The 21,096-nt window shown below is 38.0% G+C and overlaps 2 protein-coding genes across 3 annotated transcripts in view; one reads left to right on the top strand and one right to left on the bottom strand.

Annotated features, from left to right (window-relative positions):
* The window catches only part of LOC117918703 (LMBR1 domain-containing protein 2 homolog A), a 42,379-nt gene extending 25,894 nt beyond the window's left edge, over positions 1–16,485 (top strand). For both annotated transcript variants that reach the window (XM_034835538.1, XM_034835539.1), the window contains 5 exons: positions 13,029–13,159; positions 13,264–13,345; positions 14,731–14,944; positions 15,083–15,189; positions 15,437–16,485. In XM_034835538.1, coding sequence (XP_034691429.1) covers positions 13,029–13,159; positions 13,264–13,345; positions 14,731–14,944; positions 15,083–15,189; positions 15,437–15,949 — 1,047 coding nt within the window. In that variant the 3' untranslated portion in view covers positions 15,950–16,485. The remainder of the gene's footprint in view (positions 1–13,028; positions 13,160–13,263; positions 13,346–14,730; positions 14,945–15,082; positions 15,190–15,436) is intronic.
* A 284-nt stretch (positions 16,486–16,769) lies between these two features.
* LOC117918704 lies at positions 16,770–17,438 on the bottom strand. The gene has a single exon (XM_034835540.1). It carries the CDS (start codon positions 17,376–17,378, stop codon positions 16,926–16,928), a length of 453 nt encoding a protein of 150 aa, XP_034691431.1. The 5' UTR covers positions 17,379–17,438; the 3' UTR covers positions 16,770–16,925.
* Between the last annotated feature and the right edge of the window lie 3,658 nt (positions 17,439–21,096).

The following is a 21,096-nucleotide window of genomic DNA, read 5'->3' as shown; positions in this document are numbered from 1 at the left end:
ATGCCAGGCATTGATCTAGACCTTGATTTATCTATAGTGAACCTAGCTAGTGCTCACACAACTTTGTGAGTGGTTCCCAAACCCTAGGTGGCTACTCTCTCATCTAGGCAACCCCTAGGTGGCTATTCACTCATCAAGGCATGCCTTGGTGCTTGTGTAAAATTGTAGGGTTTGTGGTAATTCTCATCACTTGAGATTCTTGTTATCTTGTTTAAGCATAAATAAACCTAATGGAATATTGAAAATGGTGGATAAGAAATCAATTGAATATGAGAGGTTCTTCAGAATTTGAAGAAATGAATTGGAGATTGTCCTAGATCTTTAAGTTGGAACAATGCTACCAGCTACCTTTAGGCCTTGTTTATTGCTTTTTGGAAGGCAATACCATTTTTGAAGTACAAGGAGAGTTCTTCTGTCTTTGGGTTAGTTTATTCAAATAGCTTTTGGCTTAAAAGAGAACTTAATTGATAGAAGCCCTTCTTTGGCTTGTGTTGAAGACTGTTTCATGTTTAATAGAACTTCCATATTACTAGCATTGCTGCTTTAAAATCATGGTGTTAGCTTCAGATTCTAGCTTTTAGCTAAAGCAAAAAATGAGAAGCAATCTCATACGGGGCTTATGTGTTTTTTTTTTTATTTGTGCTTTTAGCACTAAAAAGAACTTAATATGGAGGCAAGTATATAGTGTTGCTTCTCGAATAAATCTTCTTTTAACTCATGCTTGAAGTTGTTTATCATTTAATCAAACTTTCCATAAATTAGGATTGCTTCTTTGAGATTAGGGCTTTAGCTTCAGCTTTTTCTAAGGCCAAAAGGTAAAAGATTATCCTAAGTAAGTCCTAAATTTGTCAAATGAACAAGAGTTGCTGCCTATCAAAAAAAAAAAAAAAAAAGAATTCAAACTTTTTTTCCCCCTTCTAGTTGTAATGTGTCTTGTATATCTCCAACTGAACTGATTTTTTTTGGGTATGAGTATGGAATCTCTTCTTTTTCATTGAACTTGCACATTATTTTTAACCTTTTTTCTTAGTCTCTGATCTTTTAACCTGACTTCTCTATGTGCACCTCTCCTGTTTGTGATTATTATTTCTAGCATTAAAGCCTAAGCACATGGTGGTCTTGTATAATTCAAACTTTTTATTGTTATCCTTTTTGTACTGGACTTGTATGATGGGTGCATTAAATTGTTTTCCATCGGCCTTAGGGTTGTTATCCACATGTCCATTTTATTTTGTGTCATGCTTATAGGTATGTACATGGTTCTAGTTGAAACTATGAACTTGCAATTTTAGCGTTTCGAAGGAGGAGAGGTTTAGGTTTTTGTTTTATTTTCTTTTTCTACACCTCTCTACCTATTTATATTATTGAGTTTTAAAAGGAGAAGATTACTATAATATCTCTAATGTACTATAGGCAATGATGAACCCTATTGTTTCAATAATGAACTTTAACACTCCCCCCTGAGCTATGCTTAGCCTGGAACACAAGCACTGAAATGTATTGCGAGGCAATGGTTTCATGAGAATGTCTTCCAACTGGTCGTCTAATCTAATATAAGATGTAACAATTTGCTTGCTCATTAACAAATCTCGAATATAATGATAATCAGCTTCTGTACATTTGGTATGCGCTTGAAAGGCAGAATTATTAGCAAAAACGATAAGTGTGTAATTGTCACAGTGCATCAATATGGGTGTAAGAATATCTAGATCCATTTCTTGAAGAAGGGAGGAATCCATAACTTCTCAAAGGTAGTATGAGCCATACCCTGACACATTATGGGATTGAATAACTTTGATGCCTTTTACCAAATTGAACAAGAATGTCATTGTAAAATTTTGAAGACAATATAAGGTAATTCACATCGCTTGTTCATTAAAGACATCCAGGTCATTTGAGAGAAATCAACAACAAATATAACAAAATAAATAAATTCATACAAACTAAGAGTTTGATATAGACCCAATGTCTATGTGGACTACATCAAAAGGCTCAAACTGATGCCTATGCCTATGCTAACCCCAATGACAAGCTTTAGATTCTAAACTAGACACATGACTCAATATGGGTATAATTAAACACAACTTTGCTAAATATGGATGACCTAAATGACAATGTCATTGAAGAGGGGAGGAAGATAGCACTCAATATTGAAGAAGTAGGTTCTCTAAGATCTAGATGATACAATCCATCTTTCTCACATCCTAAACCAAGCATCTTTTTTGTTGTTAGGTCTTAAAAAATGCATGAATTAGTATAAAAAATTGCTGTAAAATTTAAGTTTTTAGGAAGTTTATTTACATAAAGTAAATTAAATGGAACATTAGTGAAGATTTTCTGAATTCCTTTATTAATTTATTCGGTACATACCATACACATATATATATACACAAATGACTGAATAAGAAAATATCTATCTAGCTTGATTCTCTCCTAAATTATAGGAAACTGAATCCTAAGGAAATATCCTAAATGATCTCTCCTTTTTTATTCCTAAAATACTTTCCTAAATTAAAACCCTAACTTTGAATGCCAAATTTCAACACTCCCCCTCAAGCTGGAGAATATATATCATATAATCCCAACTTGCAAGTTAAGTCTTCGAAGTTAGGCCTAGGTAAAGCTTTGGTGAGGATGTCTGCGGTTTGGTGCTTGGTAGGAACGTAGTTCAATTTAACCATCTCACTAGTCACCTTCTCTATGATGAAGTGTTTGTCAATCTCAACGTGCTTGGTCCTGTCATGATGCACGAGGTTCTTTGCTATGCTTATAGCTGCCTGATTATCACACATCATCAGAATCGGAGATGAACTCGTTTGTCCTAGTTCACTAAGAACCCTTTTTATCCAAATCCCTTCACAGATTCCCTGTGCTAGAGCTCTGTACTCAGCTTCTGCACTACTTCTGGCTACAACTGATTGCTTCTTACTCCTCCAGGTAACAAGATTTCCCCAAACAAAAGAACAGTATCCAGAAGTGGACCGCCTATCAATGATGTTTCCTTCCCAATCCGCATTTAAGTATACTTCAGTGTCACGATTCTTTGTCTTTCTGAATAATAGACCTTTCCTTGGTGTCATTTTTAAATATCTAAGAATCATGTAGACTGCTTCCATGTGTTCCTCAGTGGGGTTGTGCATGAATTGACTTACAACACTCACAAAGCCAATATCTGGCCGAGTGTGTGAAAGATAAATCAAGCGCCCGATGAGTCGCTGATATCTCCCCCTGTCTACCGGTGTACTCTCTTTCTCGATACTAAGTTTCTTCTGACTATCCATAGGAGTATCAATTGGTTTGCATCCAAGCATACCGGTCTCCTTAAGAAGGTCGAGTATGTATTTTCTTTGACAGACTACAATTTCCTTTCTTGATCTAGCCACTTCCATACCAAGGAAATATTTCAAATTTCCAAGGTCTTTAACTTCAAACTCTTCTGACAAATACTTCTTCAAATTCTGTAATTCCTCCATATCATTCCCAGATAGAATAACATCATCGACATAGACTATCAATATGACCATTTTCCCGGCATGAGACTTCTTGACAAATAGAGTATGATCAGCCTGACCTTGTTTGTAGCCCAGCTTCAAGACTGCCTTTGTGAATCTATCAAACCAGGCTCGGGGAGATTGTTTAAGGTCGTATAAGGATTTTTGGAGTTTGCAAACCTGATTCTTTGCCATACTTCCTTCGAAACCAGGTGGTATTTCCATGTAGACTTCCTCTTCTAGGTCACCATTTAGAAACGCATTTTTTATGTCCAGTTGTTGCAAGCACCAATCTTGATTGACAGCCAATGAGAGAAGAATCCTAATAGTGTTCAGTTTTGCAACAGGAGCAAAAGTCTCCTGATAGTCTATCCCATAGGATTGTGTAAACCCTCTAGCTACCAAACGAGCCTTGAATCTCTCGACTGATCCATCTGCTTTGTATTTTATGGTGAAAATCCACTTGCACCCCACGGGCCTCTTCCCAATCGGCAAATCTGTGATAGTCCATGTCCCATTCTTCTCAAGTGCATCAATCTCATCTTGTACTGCCTCTTCCATTTTGAAATTTTGAATGCCTCTTGTATTGTGTTGGGAACCTGAGTATCATCAAGAGAAGTAGCAAATGCTCTGTAAGATGGTGATAGCCCTTCATACGTAACATAATTCCCAATTGGATGATCTGTACATCTCCTAACACCCTTCCTCAATGCAATCGGCAGAGTAGAATCATCAATGCTGGGAATTGACACCTCTCCAGCCCTATTCTCACCTATGTTCTCTTCAGGTAGACTTGAAATGGAGTCAATATATTGGCCACATGTTGGCTGTGATCCGTGCACTAATTCCTGTCTTTTCCTCCTCCTGATGTATACTTGTAAGTTCTCATTAGCAAGTTGTGGGGCTATAGGTTGAATAGGCGTAGGAGACTGGATGGTCACGGGAGAAGGAACATTTGTGGGCTGGGCTGGCTGGACTGATGACGGCATGGGTGTGGACAACTCAGTGGGCGCGGATTGGGAAGGATTTGGTGACTTTGAGTGAGAAAAAGGTACAGCCTCAAGAAGAGACTCCCAAACTTGATGTTCATTCATGCTCTCCCCCTGAACATGAGATTTGGGATAGAAGAAGACATGTTCAAAGAAAGAGACGTCCATGGTGGTATAAAATCTTTTGTTGGTTGGAGAATAGCATTTGTACCCTTTTTGGGTTGGAGAATACCCTAGGAAAATGCACTTATTGGCTCGAGGAGCAAATTTGCTACGATTTTGAGGATACACATGAACGAATGTCGTGCAACCAAATACTTTGAGTGATAACTCAGAAGAGGCTGCACGAGTGTGAGGGAATTTTTTTAAGAGAAGTTGACGTGGGGATTGAAAGGTAAGCACTCTGGATGGCATACGGTTAATCAAATAGGTAGCTGTGAGAATGGCTTCTCCCCAGAAATAGTTTGGAACATTAGAGGAAAACATAAGGCACCGGGCAACCTCCAAGAGATGTCTATTCTTGCGTTCAGCCACCCCATTTTGTTGTGGGGTGTCAACGCAAGAACTTATGTGGATAATGCCGTGATTTTGAAGATAGGTACTGAGACTACTAGTAAAGTATTCCTTTGCATTATTTGACTTGAGGACCTGAATTTTGGAATTGAATTGATTTTGAACCATAAGATTGAAGGTTTGAAAAATGTGCCCGACCTCTGACTTTTCTTTCATAAGGAAAACCCATGTTACCTGTGTATGATCATCAACGAATGTCACAAACCATCGAGTGCCAGAAATATTTTTTATCCGTGAAGGACCCCACACATCACTATGTACTAAAGAGAAAATAGTCGAAGGTTTGTATGGGATTGGAGGATATATTGTTTGAGTATGCTTTGCAAACTGACAAATTTCACAGTGATAAGATGCTGGATTTTTATTGATAAATAATTTGGGAAACAATTTTGCAAGGTAAACAAAGCTAGGATGACCAAAGCGATAGTGTAACATTATAATCTCACTATCTTTATTGACCTTAGAATTTGACATAGAATTGAAAGACTTTAACAGACTCTGAGATTGTACGCAACTTACTTGAGAGACTTGGTTTGAGAATCGGCCACATGGGAGGAGGTAGAGCCCGGAACACAGTTCAGCACTGCCAATCATCTTCCTTGATTTCAAGTCCTGAAAAACACATGAGTTTGGATAAAATTTAATAACACATTGGAGATCACAGACCAATTTGCTAATGGACAAAAGATTACAATCCAAGTTTGGAACATGGAGGACAAAGTCAAGATACAATTCTTTAGTAAGTTTTATGGAACCTATCCCGACAATTTTTTACTTTGAACCATCAACAATATGGACGGATGAATGACCATTACTTGGCTTGTAATTTTGAAGAATGACAGCATCTCCTGTCATGTGATCAGAAGCACCTGTGTCCACTATCCACGACTTCATTCCTCCTCGATTAGCAGTAAAGGCTGTCCCGGTAGTACTGCCACTGCCAACTTGGCTTAATAGTTTCTGTAGCATCTCCATCTGCTCTTTGTTGAATGGACTCGGCTCAGGAACAGATGTGCTCTCAGAGTTGGCAGCCACGTGTGCTCTGCCATCTCTGTCAAACCGTGGCTTTGGTTTCCAATCAGCTGGTTTGCCATGAAGCTTCCAGCAAGCCTCCTTATAATGGCCTAGTTTCTTACAATAATCACACCAAGGCCTATCCTGTTTCTGACGATCTCCACCACTACTATTAAATGACCGAGCAGCAAGGGCAGAGGCATCCAATGTTGGGGCAGGTTGCTCTTTGAATCCCATCATCACTTTCTTTCTACTTTCTTCACGCCTAACCTCTGAAAAAGTCTCCCTGAGACTTGGTAGGGGTTTAATGCCCATGATTCGGCCTCTAACATCATCCAATTCCCTGTTTAGTCCTAGGAAAAACTTGAACAATCTCTTTTGTTCCACAATCTGCTTGTATGGTGCTGCATCATCTGAACATTTCCATGAGTGAGTCTCGAATAAGTCAAGTTGCTGCCAATACTTTGTGAGTGTGTTGTAATACTGAGTAACTGACTGCTCTCCTTGGCGGAAGTCATGTAGGGCGGCTGATTCAACCTGAAAAAGTTCTGAAGTATTTTCAGAACTTGAGTAAGTTTCTTTGGCTGCATCCCATATGTCCTTTGCAGTCCCAAACAGTAAGAAATTTTCACCTATGTCATTGTTCATGGAATTGATAAACCATGACATGATCATGCTGTTTTCAATCTTCCACTTCCTGAAACCCGGTTCTGTAGTTTCTGGCATGGCTGCTTCTCCAGTGAGGTACTCATCATTTCCTTTACCGCAAATGAATAGCAACACAGATTGTGACCACTGTAAATAGTTATGGCCATTTAATTTGTGTCCTGTGATGAGAATAGGAGAGGAATCACTGCCACCAAGGTTTGGAATTTCAGAACTGCCCCCTGATTCTGGTGCCGTGACGCTGGATACTTGTGATGATGTCATTCCGTATTTTGTCATGGAGATGAGGAAGACAGCCGAATATGGTTGTTGGAAATAGGGAAGAGGAGAAAACCAGAGATACCGGCCTGAGAACAGGGACTGATGGCCGGAATGAGAGATGGCCAGAGAGAGAGATGGTCGGATTAAGAGATGGCCAGAGAGACTTGGCTGGAATGAGTGATGGCCAGAGAGGTTTGGCTGGAATGAATGATGGCCTGAATAAGAGGCGGCCAGAAGGGATTAGGGTTTCAGAAAACTGGCTCTGATACCATGAAGATTTTCTGAATTCCTTTATTAATTTATTTGGTACACACCATACACATATATATATACACAAATGACTGAATAAGAAAATATCTATCTAGTTTGATTCTCTCCTAAAAAAATAGGAAACTGAATCCTAAGGAAATATCCTAAATGATCTCTCCTTTTTTATTCCTAAAATACTTTCCTAAATTAAAACCCTAACTTTGAATGCCAAAATTCAACAATTAGGAACATAAAGACTAGAGGATGACAACAACAACTTGATAGGGTGTAACACACCTTTCCTAAGAGTAGACTAAGAAGAACCATAAGTAAAAAAATATGAGTTGAACACATTTGAAATAAGAAGAGAACGATGAATGAATAGATATTTGAGAATTAGCCCAAATTGAATGACCTAAGACAAAGTAGATTAAGTGACACATGCAACATTATTTGAATTAGTGGTGCAACTTTGGGCAGGTTGGCTCGACCCAACCCAACGTTTGGGCAGGTTTGAGAAATCGTTTTTAATACTCGGATTGGGCCGGGTTAGGTTTTTTCCATTCGAGCTCAATTTGGGTTGGGTTCAGATCAAGATTCGAATAACCGAAGCCTAATCCAAACCTAATTTAATGTTTTTATAATATTTATAATGTATACTATCCTATATAATAGTATTTAGTTTCTTTTTAGTTTTTTTTTTTTAAATATCAAATTATATTATATCATAAACTTTACTCTATTTATTTTTTATTTTTAAAGAAAAACATACGTTTATTTTTACTTTTTTTTTTTTTTTTTTATCTTGAATTTTTTTCCTCTTTACTATTTAAATTTTGGTATAAATATATACAAAAAAGTTTTTTAAAGAATATTATGGATGGATTCTAAATCACGCAATCCGATCAACCTGAGCTTAGAAAAAATGAGGTTAGATTGAGCTTGGGTTAAGTATCTTGGGTTAAGTATCTTGGGTTAGAGATCGAGTTGGATTGAGTTCAGGTTGATTGTTTTCAAGTTGGTTTTGGGTTAGCTATCAACTTGACCAACCCACCCAAGTTGTAGCCTTAATTTGAATTGACTAAAGTAGTAGTAGGAGATTATGCCCATGCTTCTCATGCCTGGCCAACTCCCTTAGACCAGGTTCATAGCATGTTCCGCACTAAGCTTCATGACAGGTCAACCAATTTCCCACATTATTAGGTACTTATCCCACAGGTTAGCCCATGTTTTGATCCTCTTGGTGCATGTTTGCAAGCATGTCTTAACAATCCACATCTTGATCTCCTAGCCATGTGTCAATCTAGCCATTGATCTTGTAACCACCTCATATCAACAAGGTGTCAAGCCCCACATGATTCCATCAACCCCCTTGCTTGGTCTTCGACCAATTCTAGGTGTCACATGAACTTGCTTCCATGTGCCATGCAGACATTGTACCAATGACCTATTTCTTAGCCCATGTCAACACCCTATGGATGTTAATTCGAGCTTACCTCTTGTTTGTGTGGGCCAAGGCTTGTATGCACCACTTTAGCCTAGCACCATGGCTTGGTTACTCCATTTGATGCTTGACTCATGTGATTGTATTATCCCTTCTGCTACTAGGCATGCCTTAGCCATGCCTCATGCAACCTAAACCACATTCCGCACCATGACTTGCTCATCCACACTATACTTTTGCACTAGGCATGCCTTAGCAATGCCTCATGTGACCTAAACCATGTTCTGCAAAATGACTTGCTCATCCATACTATAACATTATGCCCATGTCTACTCATGTTGTGGCCCATGACATTGTGCTGATGGTGCCAAGTGATGTGTTGGGCTTAGTGTCATGCAATGCCCCACATACTAATATAGCCATGTGTCTTGTGTCCTGACATTGTGCTTTTGGCACACCAATTTATTGCACAAGGCATTGCACCTTATCCTAGCCTATCTAAACCTCGTAGACGCTTTAGGGGTACCCTTGGGTGTGTTTCATTGTGTATGGATGCAAGCTTAGCCATTTCTCATGATCACCATCCTTTTCAACTACGATGTTCTCAAAGAGCATTTTAAGCCTATTTTCAAATTTTCTTAAAGTATTATAAGTGCTTGAGTAGGAATAATGATTTTTCAAAAATCAGAAGTAATTCTTGAAAAATCATTTCCATTTGCCACGACTTGGAGAATTCTTCTTAGAGCCTCCTCTTTGAAGGAAATTCCCAAATTAGTGAAATTGAAAATTCATTTTTTGACCAAGCCAAGCCACCCATGCAAGGCTTGCATGTCATGTGGTGTGTTGTATTGTTGTGCTAGGCGGCCAGGCCTTGGTTATGTGTTGCAGCAGGCACTAGAGTGAAGTTTTGGAAGGACTTGTGGTGTGGAAATCAATCTCTGGAGGAAGCTTCCCCCGTCTTGTTTAATCTCTCCGTCAACAAAGAAGGCTAGGTTGCTGAGGCTTGGGAGGAAGACGAAGTTGGGGGTAGCTGGGGGCTTCGTTTTAATAGACACCTTAATGATTGGGAGGTGGGAGAAGTAGAAAGCTTATTAAGCAAGCTTCATCCTTTGACCATTAGAAGAGGTGTGGATGACTTGCTCCGGTGGAAAGAGAACAAGAATGGGACCTTTTCTGTCAAGTCTTTTTATAGCTTACTCTCAAGGGGCACAAAGCCCCCCTTCCCGGCTAGAACTATTTGGACGCCTTGGGTTCCAATTAGGGCTAGCTTCTTTGGGTGAGAGGCGCCTTGGAGCAGGCTACTCACCACTGATTGCCTGAAGAGATTTGGTTGAAGCATCCCCAATAGGTGTTTTTTGTGTAAATATGAGGAGGAAACCACAGATCACCTTCTTCTGTTTTGCGAGAAAGCCAGAATGTTATGGCTTCTGATCTTCTCCCTTTTTGGGGTGCAATGGGTGATACACTCCTTTGTGAAAAGAAACCTCCTGGGTTGGCATGAATCTTTTGTGGGCAAGAAAAGGGAGAAAGCTTGGAGAGCTGCCTCCCTCTGCTTGATGTGGACCATCGGGAAAGAAAGGAATAGGAGACCCTTCGATGATATTGAGAGGAACGATCAAATATATTAGATCCATTTTTTTGTACACTTTCGTGAGTTGGGCTGGGGTGTATATAGAGGAACACACTTTGTCTTTGATAGATTTCGTAGACAGGCTAGCCACCAAGTAAGGTTCAGGCTTGTTTGTCCCTTTGCTTTTTGCTTCTTTTCATTTGGTATACTCCGTGTATACCCTTTCTCTAGCCTATTGGCTCTTAATGAATTTACTTTACCTATCAAAAAAAAAAAATGTGTTGCAGCACATCCCATGCATCTAAGCCAACTTATGTGTCAATGCTCTTTCATTTACCTCTTATTCCAAGTCAAGGCATGCTTCTCATCATGCCTTAGGTCACACGGGTTTAAGGTGCAACTACATGTGCCTTTGCTTAGCATTCGAGTAGTGAAGATACTAACACCTATCCTTTATATCTGAAAGGGGATTATTTGTCAAGTATTTGAATTTCTTCTATCCTAGTAGAAAAATCTAAAAAGCATAGGCCTAAGTAAGGTAATTAATACCGTTTGATTTTTTCAATGTAACTAAATTTAATATTTCGTCATCCTTGAGGAGATGCAATTTCTTTTTAGTCATGAAAAATTTCCAAGCTTTAGCATAACAAATAACATTTGTGATGTGTCTGGACATATTAATTTCAACTAAAATACTTGTGTCAACGTTGGTGTGAGTGTGAGATCTATGTTAGATACGATTATATTGCATCAGTTACGACTATTTAGTTTGTGACTACTTTATTGCTTTTTTTCTTCATTTTTTTTTTTAATTATGCTTCTATTCATCATTTATAACTATTTTTCTCTTTATCTCTTTCTTAATTTTTTTTTTTTAAATTATATCAGATAATAAATTGTAGTAAAAAGTATTGATTTTTTTAAATTAATTTCTAGCCCTAATAATGGAAGAAGTGCTTTATCTCTTTCTTAATTTTTTTTTAAATTATAATAGATAAAATTTAAAGATAAATATAATAATTAATAGCATAAAAAATCTAAGGCTAAATATCAAAATTAATATCTTAAAAAATATAGAGACAAATTATAATAATTAATATAAAAAATTCAAAAATATTTGCATGATAAGAAATTCAATATTAATTGCATTTTAGCAGCATCTAGTGTATTGGAAAATATTTATTACAAAATCATATAAATTTTTATGGTTTTAAACCAATCAAAGTTTACTAATTATGCAACATAAACTTTCTTAAAGATTTTTCTTAGCATCCTATTGAAATAAAAGACTTCTAATAAATAGGTTTTTCATGTACAAATCAAATTACGCTTAGTATCTTGTTAAAATGAAAAAGATATAATAAATATATTTTCTACTTACATTCAACCATATATTATTATTGATAACTTATTTTATTTCTATGCTTATGTTTAGTGTTAATTTAGTTTTCATTAATGTCATATCCAAGTACTTGCACCCATAGTTGAGATCCTTTTCAGCCGAACTCCCATTGTTTAAGTTTTAGGGGTGCAAAGGATCTGACACCTAGACATGTACCAACACCCATACCCTGAACCCATGTAACATGGAATAACATCCAACAACTTGGAAAGAACTTGTGAACCATAGGAACCAACAATAAAGACTCTCAAATGGAATAAAACTAATAGCTCAATGTTATAAAAAGGAAGATTAGCACCGGTACTAGAGAACCTTCAGCAATCCCAAAACAGTATGTACACATCCTAGATCATGAAAGAACACCCCAAATGCAAGAAACCAGCAAACAACTGTAATTTAATTATCCTCAAGCATATCATGTGGGACTGACTTGAATTAAAAGATCCACCAAAATAGCCTCAAATTTCAAAACCAAAAGGTGAGGGCTAAAATTCTGAGAATCATAGGAAAAAAAAAAAAAAAAAGTACAGTCAAACAACTTCAAACAGCTTCAAAAACTTACCATATCAGAAGAATTAGTAGATCCTAACCTGCAAATTTTGGCTTAAGATGCTGACATCAGCAAGATATAATCATGGTCTCAGCATGACGTCTACATGTCATTATATCATATATGCATATGTACATACATGCATACATATATATAGTGTTTTGATACCAAGTTGAAACTATAAACTTGTGATTCTAGAGTTGAAGGAGGAGGCAAAAAAGAGGAATAAAAGATGGGCGAGGTTTAGGTTCTGTTTGGGAATTCTAGAAAACAGTTTTACAAAGCAATTTTTGAGAATAGTTTTTGAAGACTGTTCTCCGATGTTTTGTAGAAAACGTCTGTTTGGGAACCTGAAATGTTTTTAACTTGTTTTCTATGTTTTTAAAAATAACTTTTATATACAATATTTTGTTAATCATTCTTTATATTTGTATAATTATTTTTTAAAACAATCTTTAGAAAACAATTGAAAATAACTGAAAACAATTAAAAAATGTTATGTTTTTAAGAATTAAAAACTATTTTTTATTTTTTGTTTGTCAAACAAGTTTTCTTATTTGTTTATTATGGAGAACAAAAAATGGTTTTTGAAAACAGTTACTAAACAGAACCTTAGGTTTTTGTCTTATTGACTTTTACTATATCTTTCCTCCTATTTTTATTATTGAGCCTAATAAAGAGAATATAATAATACCCCTAACATAATATAACAAATAATACACTTAAGCATAGCAACAATAAGCTCTAATAGTTCTTACCTGCCTATTTTCTCCACATCTTTTCTGCTTTCCGTAAATTGATTGGTGATATTTCCCCTAGGTCTTTGCTTTTATTCCTCTGATGTATATGTGCATCTGCACATATTATTCCTTGTTCAAAGTTGGAATGCTGATGTTTTACTCATTAACACCAAGACAAACAAGCTCAGTCAACCTGCTTATGATATGCTCGTAAGTTTTTCTTCATAGTTCTATTGCCTTAAATTTGAACTTTGTCTTAATGATATTTTTTACACTGAAGCTTATACTCGATTGCATTACGACATATCTTTCAGGATGGTTGCTCGGTATGCACCTCCAATTTCATACAACTTTCTCAATTGCATTCGCCTTCAAAAGGAAACTATCTTTGAAAAGGTAAGCCTTCTGTGATGTCTTTATTTGTTGTTCTCCTCAATGACTTATATCTGGTTCAAGCAGAAACTCAAAATTTAGTAAATAAGTGGTGCGTGTCATTTAATATAAGCACCTGCATTCTGAGTGTTGTATACAAAATACTTGGGATGTACCTTTTTTGGTGCATACCTATTTTCTCTTTTTGGCCTTCTGATTTGGACTGAGTTGAGGTGTTCTGTAAGAAAATTTTAGGTGATTTAACCATCTTTTTCTTTCTGCATGAGCTGTATCATTTTGCTGTTCTAAGTGTGTATGGAGCTCCCAGCTTGCAATTGCAATGGAAGCATTGTCATTGTACATATTTAAGAAAGAAATGGTGAACTCCCTCCATCCTTCTACCATAGATTGCAGGCTTTGTTTTTTTACATATTTGGAAAAATGGATAGCCTCCAGCCTCCTAGGTAACTGTAACATATTGTCTCTGTACATATTTGAGAGACCAGTGGCAAACTCCCTCTGTTGAATCCTAGATATTTAAAATTGGGTGTTGGTTTGGTTTCCATCACTATGGTTACCACCAAAACATCATCTTTCTACTTTTCTTGTTTGTAGTTACTGGAAAAATTATTCTAGGAGGGGACCCCATTCTGAGAGCCTAGGAAACTAGACTAATAGCTGTTGGAAAATATGACAAAATTCATGGAAGTGGGGAATTTTTGTCATGTTTGGAAAAGCTGGGGAAGGGAATCCTCTCTCGTGAAAGCAACTCTTTAGGCTCTGTTTGAAAGGAAAAACAGTGGAAAGGAATTTCAAAATTCTCTTGTTCAGTTTACAGTGGAAAATAGAAAGGAAAATTAAATAGCGGAAATTATTTGCATAATTATACATTTTCTAATTATTCATTCTTTATATGAAAGTTGAAAGAAAATGAGAAGAAGTTGTGAGAAAAAAATTATTAATTTTGAACCTATTTCTTATTTGTATTTTTTTTCTTTCCTTATATTTTTCCTTTTATTTACTTATACTTCTCCTCAAGCTGGTCCATAAAGTCTTAACATTTAAGAAATTCCTTCCTATGTCATCTTAAAATTAAGGTTGACTCTGTTCTGATGTCCTGTATGTTTTCTGAACAATTCCTATTCAACAAGTTCCCTCGTTCAAATTTAGAGCCATTTTCCTGTGTCAGGCCTCTCTTGCCTGTTTTTATCCTGTTTCTGGTTTTCACTCTCCATTTCACCTCCTGTTTTCCAAATTCTGTTTTTATGCATGTAAACTTTTAACTTTGAATTAAACAAAGGTTCTCGACTGATATACTACTATAATAATCAGAGGTTCTCTGAAGTGATTACTTTTGTTCCTCTCTAGAGATTTAACCATTTCACCTTGTGATAATGATGTTATTGCAGCGAATGGGGCGCATTGATGCTGCTGTCCCATTCTTTGGTACTGGCTTTAACAAAATCTATCCGCTTATTATGGTTGTATACACCCTGTTGGTTGCAAGCAATTTCTTTGACCGGCTAATTAATTTTTTTGGAAACTGGAAGAGATTCAGACTCCAAACTGAGGCAGATGATATGGATGGCTTCGATCCATCAGGATTAATTATCTTACAGAAGGGTGAGCTTTTTCCAGCTAATCAACTTGTATTTGTGCATAATAGTTTGTGGCCTGCTTGATAACTAACAAAGCCTTTATCTCAACTAGTAAAAAATTATTAATGGTGAGGCGTTTTATATTCTGTCCTTATTTCCTCAGAGCGATCTTGGCTTGAAGAAGGGCGCAAAGTTGGTGAGCATGTTATCCCATTGGCAAGGAATTTCAATAATACAAGTATGGATGTGGAGTCCAGCAGCAATATCACGGTATGTGAACATTGATTAAGATGGAACCATGATCTTTCTCTGCTTTATTATTGTTGTTGCTGTTGTTGTATGACATTTGGGAAATATTTGGATCAATATAAAATTCTACATTCGATCCTGTGACAACGATTTAAGAACTAAAAAGTACTAGTATTTAGTTTTACTCAAATCTTTGATATCTCCCCTTCTCCTTTTGGTCTGCCTGCTAACTTGATAAAAGTTCTAAACTTGAAATGAAAATGTTCAGGATAGTACTGTTGTTGAGATGAAGGCGACTACCAATTTAACCAAGGATGGTATGACTGGAGGCCCATCAAAACCTTTGAAAGATGATGTTCGTAAATATGGTGTGAACAAAGAAGCCATCAGCAACAAATATGCTGCTGTGCGAGAACAAAGCAGACTAGCATCCAATAAGAAGCCAGTGGAGAAGAACATAACCTCTGCTAAGGTCTCCCTGCTTGGTGCAGGCAACACTGCGTCTGAAAACAGTAATGCATCAGGAGGGCCATCTTCTGGTTTAGCTGCAACCTGGCAATCAATGAAGACAGGTTTTCAAAGTTTCAGGGCAAATATAGAGGCCAAGAAATTCATGCCTTTACGGAACGTTCAGGAAAATAAACTTGTCTCTCGTATTTCTTCATCTGAGTCCCTTGATGAAATATTTCAGAGATTGAAAAGGCCGACTTTAGACCAAGGGAGCTATAGTGGCGAAGATGGAGATGAGATGGAAATCAGAAGTTCTGCCCCCATGAGATGATGATATCCATGATAGGTATTTGAAAAAGAAATTACTCGTCACTGTTGTAGAAATTGGGAAAACGGGGCCACATCATGTACAGGATTTGGAGAAAGGTAGATAGCCGATTCTTACCAAATTTTCCGCAGTTGGATTCCCATGCTAACTGAAGCTCGGGAGGGTGTTCTGCTTTACGGAAACTACATACAATTATCAGCAACTGAAAAAAACACTGGAAAAAGAAATATGTTCAACCAAGTGGGGAGAAATGACAAAATGAAGAGGAGTTTTGTAACTTTCAAATGTATTAGTACAATGACATTCTGACATTTGCTTCCCTTGTTGGTTTGTAACATGGGTGCTATTTGAACATGAGGTTTTCTCTAGACTAAAAAGAAAAGTTCTACAGGATGACTTCATATTTTATGTTTTGTTTCTTTAGAGAACACAAGGTGATTCCTTGGGATACATATGGAACATTGGTAATTTCTACGGACAGAATGTGCCTGTCAATGGCCTCTATTTTTGCTTTTTCTCAATCTTAACTTCTTTTGGTACATTCAAATTTCATTGTCAATGCTAGGTACTGGAGTGTTCTCAATTAATGTATGAATTCGGTAGTTTCCGTAGGGCCCTTTCAGTTGATAAAAGTAGCGTGTGCAACTTCAAATTGTAGTGAATGGTGGCCAGTATTATGATTTTGTTTTTCTTTGGTGGCATCACTGAAATACTGGAGCAAATTTCCGATTGAACTTACTTGCTGCGGGGTAACTTGATATATATATATATACACACTTGTTAGCTTAATTTCTGGGAGAGGAGGTTGAAGAAAGAAGAGCAATTGAAGATATTAAATCTCCTACTGAATAGTGGTCTTCCATATATTCATCATCATACTACACAAAACTTTACACCAAAAAAGGGAAGCTTAATCCTATTGTTTTGATTTTTATTCATACCCCCAAAACGACGATAAACCCAAAAAGTGCCGTACGCACTAGTCCAATCTCCATTTGGAATGCATGAAATCTCTCTTGCTCCTGTCTCCCCTGGAGCGAAGCAGCTTCGACCAAAACCCTCCTTTCTTAGTCTTCCCATCTCCGCCTCGGCCGCTCGGAACGACGGCTACTGATCTGCTCTTTTTCAGCCCACCACCATGGCCACCACCTATTACCATGGCGATTTTTGCCGTTACTTCCGAAGCCCGCCGATAATGATTACTACGATTGGGAGAGACAAGAGTAGAAGAGGAAGCTGAAGAATAAGGAGGAGAAGAAGATAGAGAGGAGCAAGAAGAAACACCCATCATATTCACAGCTTTGTTTTGTGATTTACAACCATACAGCTGAGACAGCCTCTCTCTCAGACAAGCGGAACAAACCCCTGGTAGCTGTTCTTGTTCCGGGTGTTTCTTGCATTTTCCTCCTGCTTCAGACGCCACCATCGTCATCTTCTCCTGGTCTTCCCTGCCGATGCAAATCCAATGTCTCTATCTCATCCGTGCATTCATCTCTCTATCGTATATTCATATTTATATAGAATGTGGATAGACATCGCGCGTGTTTCCATTGTGGTCCCTCGTGTGTATGTCACTCTCAACATCATGGTTAGTTGTGACCAGATCATGGCCGTGCGATTCACAATCCGAAGGCCCAGTTTTGACGTGGAAAATGGGGGAACGCCACCACGCATGGTCAAATCTTATAATGTTTTCTTCCCCTGCGTATGGCGTGGGTAGTTGAAAAGTCAGCGAAATGGAGGGGCTGGATGGAGTGAGGACCCACCAGAATTGGATGCATTCCCGGTTGTGACGTGGATGATTTGTCGGGAACAAAGGGGACTTTTCGGGCGGCGGTAGTGGTGCACGTGAAGGCAACTCCATCTCGAGCCACGCTGGGATTATTAAAAGTCGCCGCACGTGGATTCCCCTGCGTGCGGTTTCTCATTGTATTGTACTAATTAGAGCCATGTGGGAGTGTCTCCTAAATGGACAACCGAGATCAGCGGGAGATGGGAGCGCTGATCCTGAATTCCTGATAATCCCGAACAACGTAAGTCTTGAGGAGCTAACACGTGTGTTAGATGGAAAGCATGGGTGGTACTCGATAGCTCTCAATATGGAAATTGACCTCTAATTCTTTGATATGTTTAATAATTATATGTCCAAAGTATGGCCCAACTTTAGATTATAAAAAAATAATCAAAATTTCGAGGTGACCCAGGTAGCAGCAGTCAATACCATTCATGTATGATGTAAGGAAACATTGAAATTTGGTGGGACGTATCCAAAGTCCAAATGGTCTCATGCAGGATTCCCCATTCACACACTAATATTAGTGTCTTATTGGGACTCCCAAACCCTTGTGTCTTTTTTAGACGTATGTTCAATGTATTAAATAGAGAAGAAAGGTCATACCGCCATTCACTCCCAAATTCTCCAACACCAAACACTCTAATTAAATGCATCCCTATCCTTCACCCTTTGTCTTAAATTTTTCTCACGTGGGCTGAACTTTTGGGCCTCGTTGTTGGGGCTGTCCTCACTTTGGACTTGTTAATGGAAGTGGAGGCAGATTGGGCCCCTCCCACTTAAACCTCCGTTTCTTCTTCTGGATATTTTAGGTTCTTACTTTGCACTCTCTGCTCAAGAAAAGTCTCTTATTTTATAGAGTAACTTCAAGATGGGAAAGAAATGATGGTTATAAAAGAGGAAAAAGTCTCTAATTACTCAAAATGCATACGTACCTCAAAGATTAACCAATTTTGAATAAGGCTGAAGTTGAGTATAACCGATCAATTACTTAAGAGGTAAGATGCATTGGACTCAATGTAGAAATAGAGCTAAATTCTCAAACAAGATCAACACATTAACATATTTCAATCGGGCAAGTCCTGTCTTAGTTCCTTGGCCAACCTGGCCCAGTAATCATAAATTTTCTGATCAACTATCACAAGTTGAACTCTGATAAAGTTCCAATGAGATCAATGGTGGGGCAATATATTTGTTAATCAGAATTTTTTCTTTTAATCTTGATTGCAAACGGTTGCATCCTCTTAATTGTTGTTTGAAAACGGCTATCATATATGGAATGAATCCGTACTGTTGTACATAAAATGAAAATGATATGTTATAAATTTTGTTCACAAATTTCCCGCATATGATGGCAACCCTTTACTTTCTGAATGAATTGGTATTGGTCCATTCACCATATTAAGGTTGCTTGGTGAGCTTTCAAGTTTTCCTCTTTCTTGTTGTCCCGCCTTCATTTGGAACGCCTGCTGATCATACTTGTTTTGGCCCTTTGGGAGATGGATTAACTCTCTTATTTCCTGTGCTTTAATGGAACTAAGCTCCGGTCATCACATATTTGTTCTGCTCCATTGAGTGTAATTAATTTAATGCCTAGACAGCTGATAGTAATTGAATCTCTTGGGAAGGCTGAACTTTCCACATTTATACCGAAAAAGTTAGCATGAAAGAAGGATCGATCTGCAGACAAGCCTCTATAGAAAACAACATATCTTGATCTAAATTGGTGGTAATGGTAGTTGGTCCTTTGATCATGGATTTTCATAGACAAGAACCCAGGTTGAGATGAAGAGAGATCAGCTTTTGCCAATTGATAGATGGGTTTCATATATACTCCCAAGTCTTGCCCGTTGGATTTTGTCCCTCTGCAGCATACTGATTACTTTTCAGTGGGACTGAGGTTAGCATGAAGTCTATGGACTGCCTTCTTGTGGAACCTTCCAAATCTTCAAACATCATTATTAAAGGCTTGAATCTCACTTTTCTAGTATGGAAATACTGTAAAGTGCTTGATGTCATATCAGTTCTTCCCTGGTGATGATTGGATTCTTTTCAAACTTGGGTTCAAGTGCTGTGAAGTTCTCTACACAAACAATTTGGAAGATGAAACTAAATGCCATGACTTTCTTGGCACACATGGGACATGGCTTGTTTTTCAGATGAAGGGCAGTGTCAGTGGGTTCACTTTTCGCAACCCAGTTGCCTTGTTCGCACCAGTTCCCTCTAGATGCGATATATACAAGCTGATTTTACCAAGATTTTTACAAAGGTGTATCACCTTAATTCAGTTCCAATTTGATGAAAGCCCAAGTGTTGAGCCTTTTAGTACTTGATGCCTGTTGTTTTTCCATAGGGACTGAAGTATAATCTGAGTTGTCGGATAGCTCATGGTTAAATATGAAACTGGAGTTGTACGTTGAATGAAGCTTTTTTCCCCTAAACCTGGCCATGTCATGACACTAATCGGACAGAAAATCGTAGAAGCACAGTGTGAATGAGGCATCTTGGATAGGGGTACCAGGGCTGCCCAGGGTACGATGGCTGTTTAGGTGGGTCTTAATGTCTCCGATTACATTAATGAGGTAGCTGGAAAGTCCAATCGGCGGAGCAATCAAACCAAGTTGTGATGTCCCCACCCCACGAGTCCCTCTGATATTAGGTTAAGGCCAAAGCCAGGTTTCAGACAAGGGGAGCTATCATCTTCAATTCCATTTCCAGCACAACCCCATTTTGTATTTCATGGGGCCTATCTCAACAGTATGAAGAAGTGGACAAGCGTGGTCAAATCTTCACTACCCTTTGAGTTGTAAACCTCAGCATTAACAAACCTTAAATGCAAATGGTCCACATCCACATATTTACATGAATTGCAACTCAGAGAGCTAGCTGCATGGTTGGACTTCCATTGCTAACACCAATTTAGAGACAAGAGACAAAAGAAAGAAGAAAGGAAGGCCTTTATGCTTATTTATCAGCATCAACCAACCCCACTGATCTCTCAAATCCATATTCAATATCCATTTAACGCTGTATTCATTACAATTTGGCCTAGGCCTGTCTCCAGGAACTAAAAATTGGTGTAAAATTGAATGCGTTGGTGACCTGCTGGTAAGGTTGGGTTGGGGAAGGGAGCGGAAAACAAGGGATAAACCATTTCATTTCATGTCCTTCGCCAGGTTTTCGATGTGGATAGTCAAAAATGGACCCAAGAATAAAGTTACTTCTCCACTCAATACGTAGTGGGGCTTGATGTGGCAACTTGATCAGGATTGAAGTGTACTTCAAAACATTGATGTCATCGTGGGGACCGGATTCTGGATTAGTAATTAAGGAGATGAAGATGGCGTCCAATCCGCAA

The sequence above is a fragment of the Vitis riparia genome, chromosome 7, assembly GCF_004353265.1.
Source record: "Vitis riparia cultivar Riparia Gloire de Montpellier isolate 1030 chromosome 7, EGFV_Vit.rip_1.0, whole genome shotgun sequence".
NCBI classification, from domain to species: Eukaryota; Viridiplantae; Streptophyta; class Magnoliopsida; order Vitales; family Vitaceae; genus Vitis; species Vitis riparia.
Note: the sequence above shows the minus strand (reverse complement) of the source record. Positions and strands in the feature narration are given on the sequence as shown.

Bases quoted from the DNA above. Each gene is read 5' to 3' on its own strand.
- LOC117918704 (XM_034835540.1), bottom strand. From the start codon at position 17,378: ATGACGATGGTGGCGTCTGAAGCAGGAGGAAAATGCAAGAAACACCCG.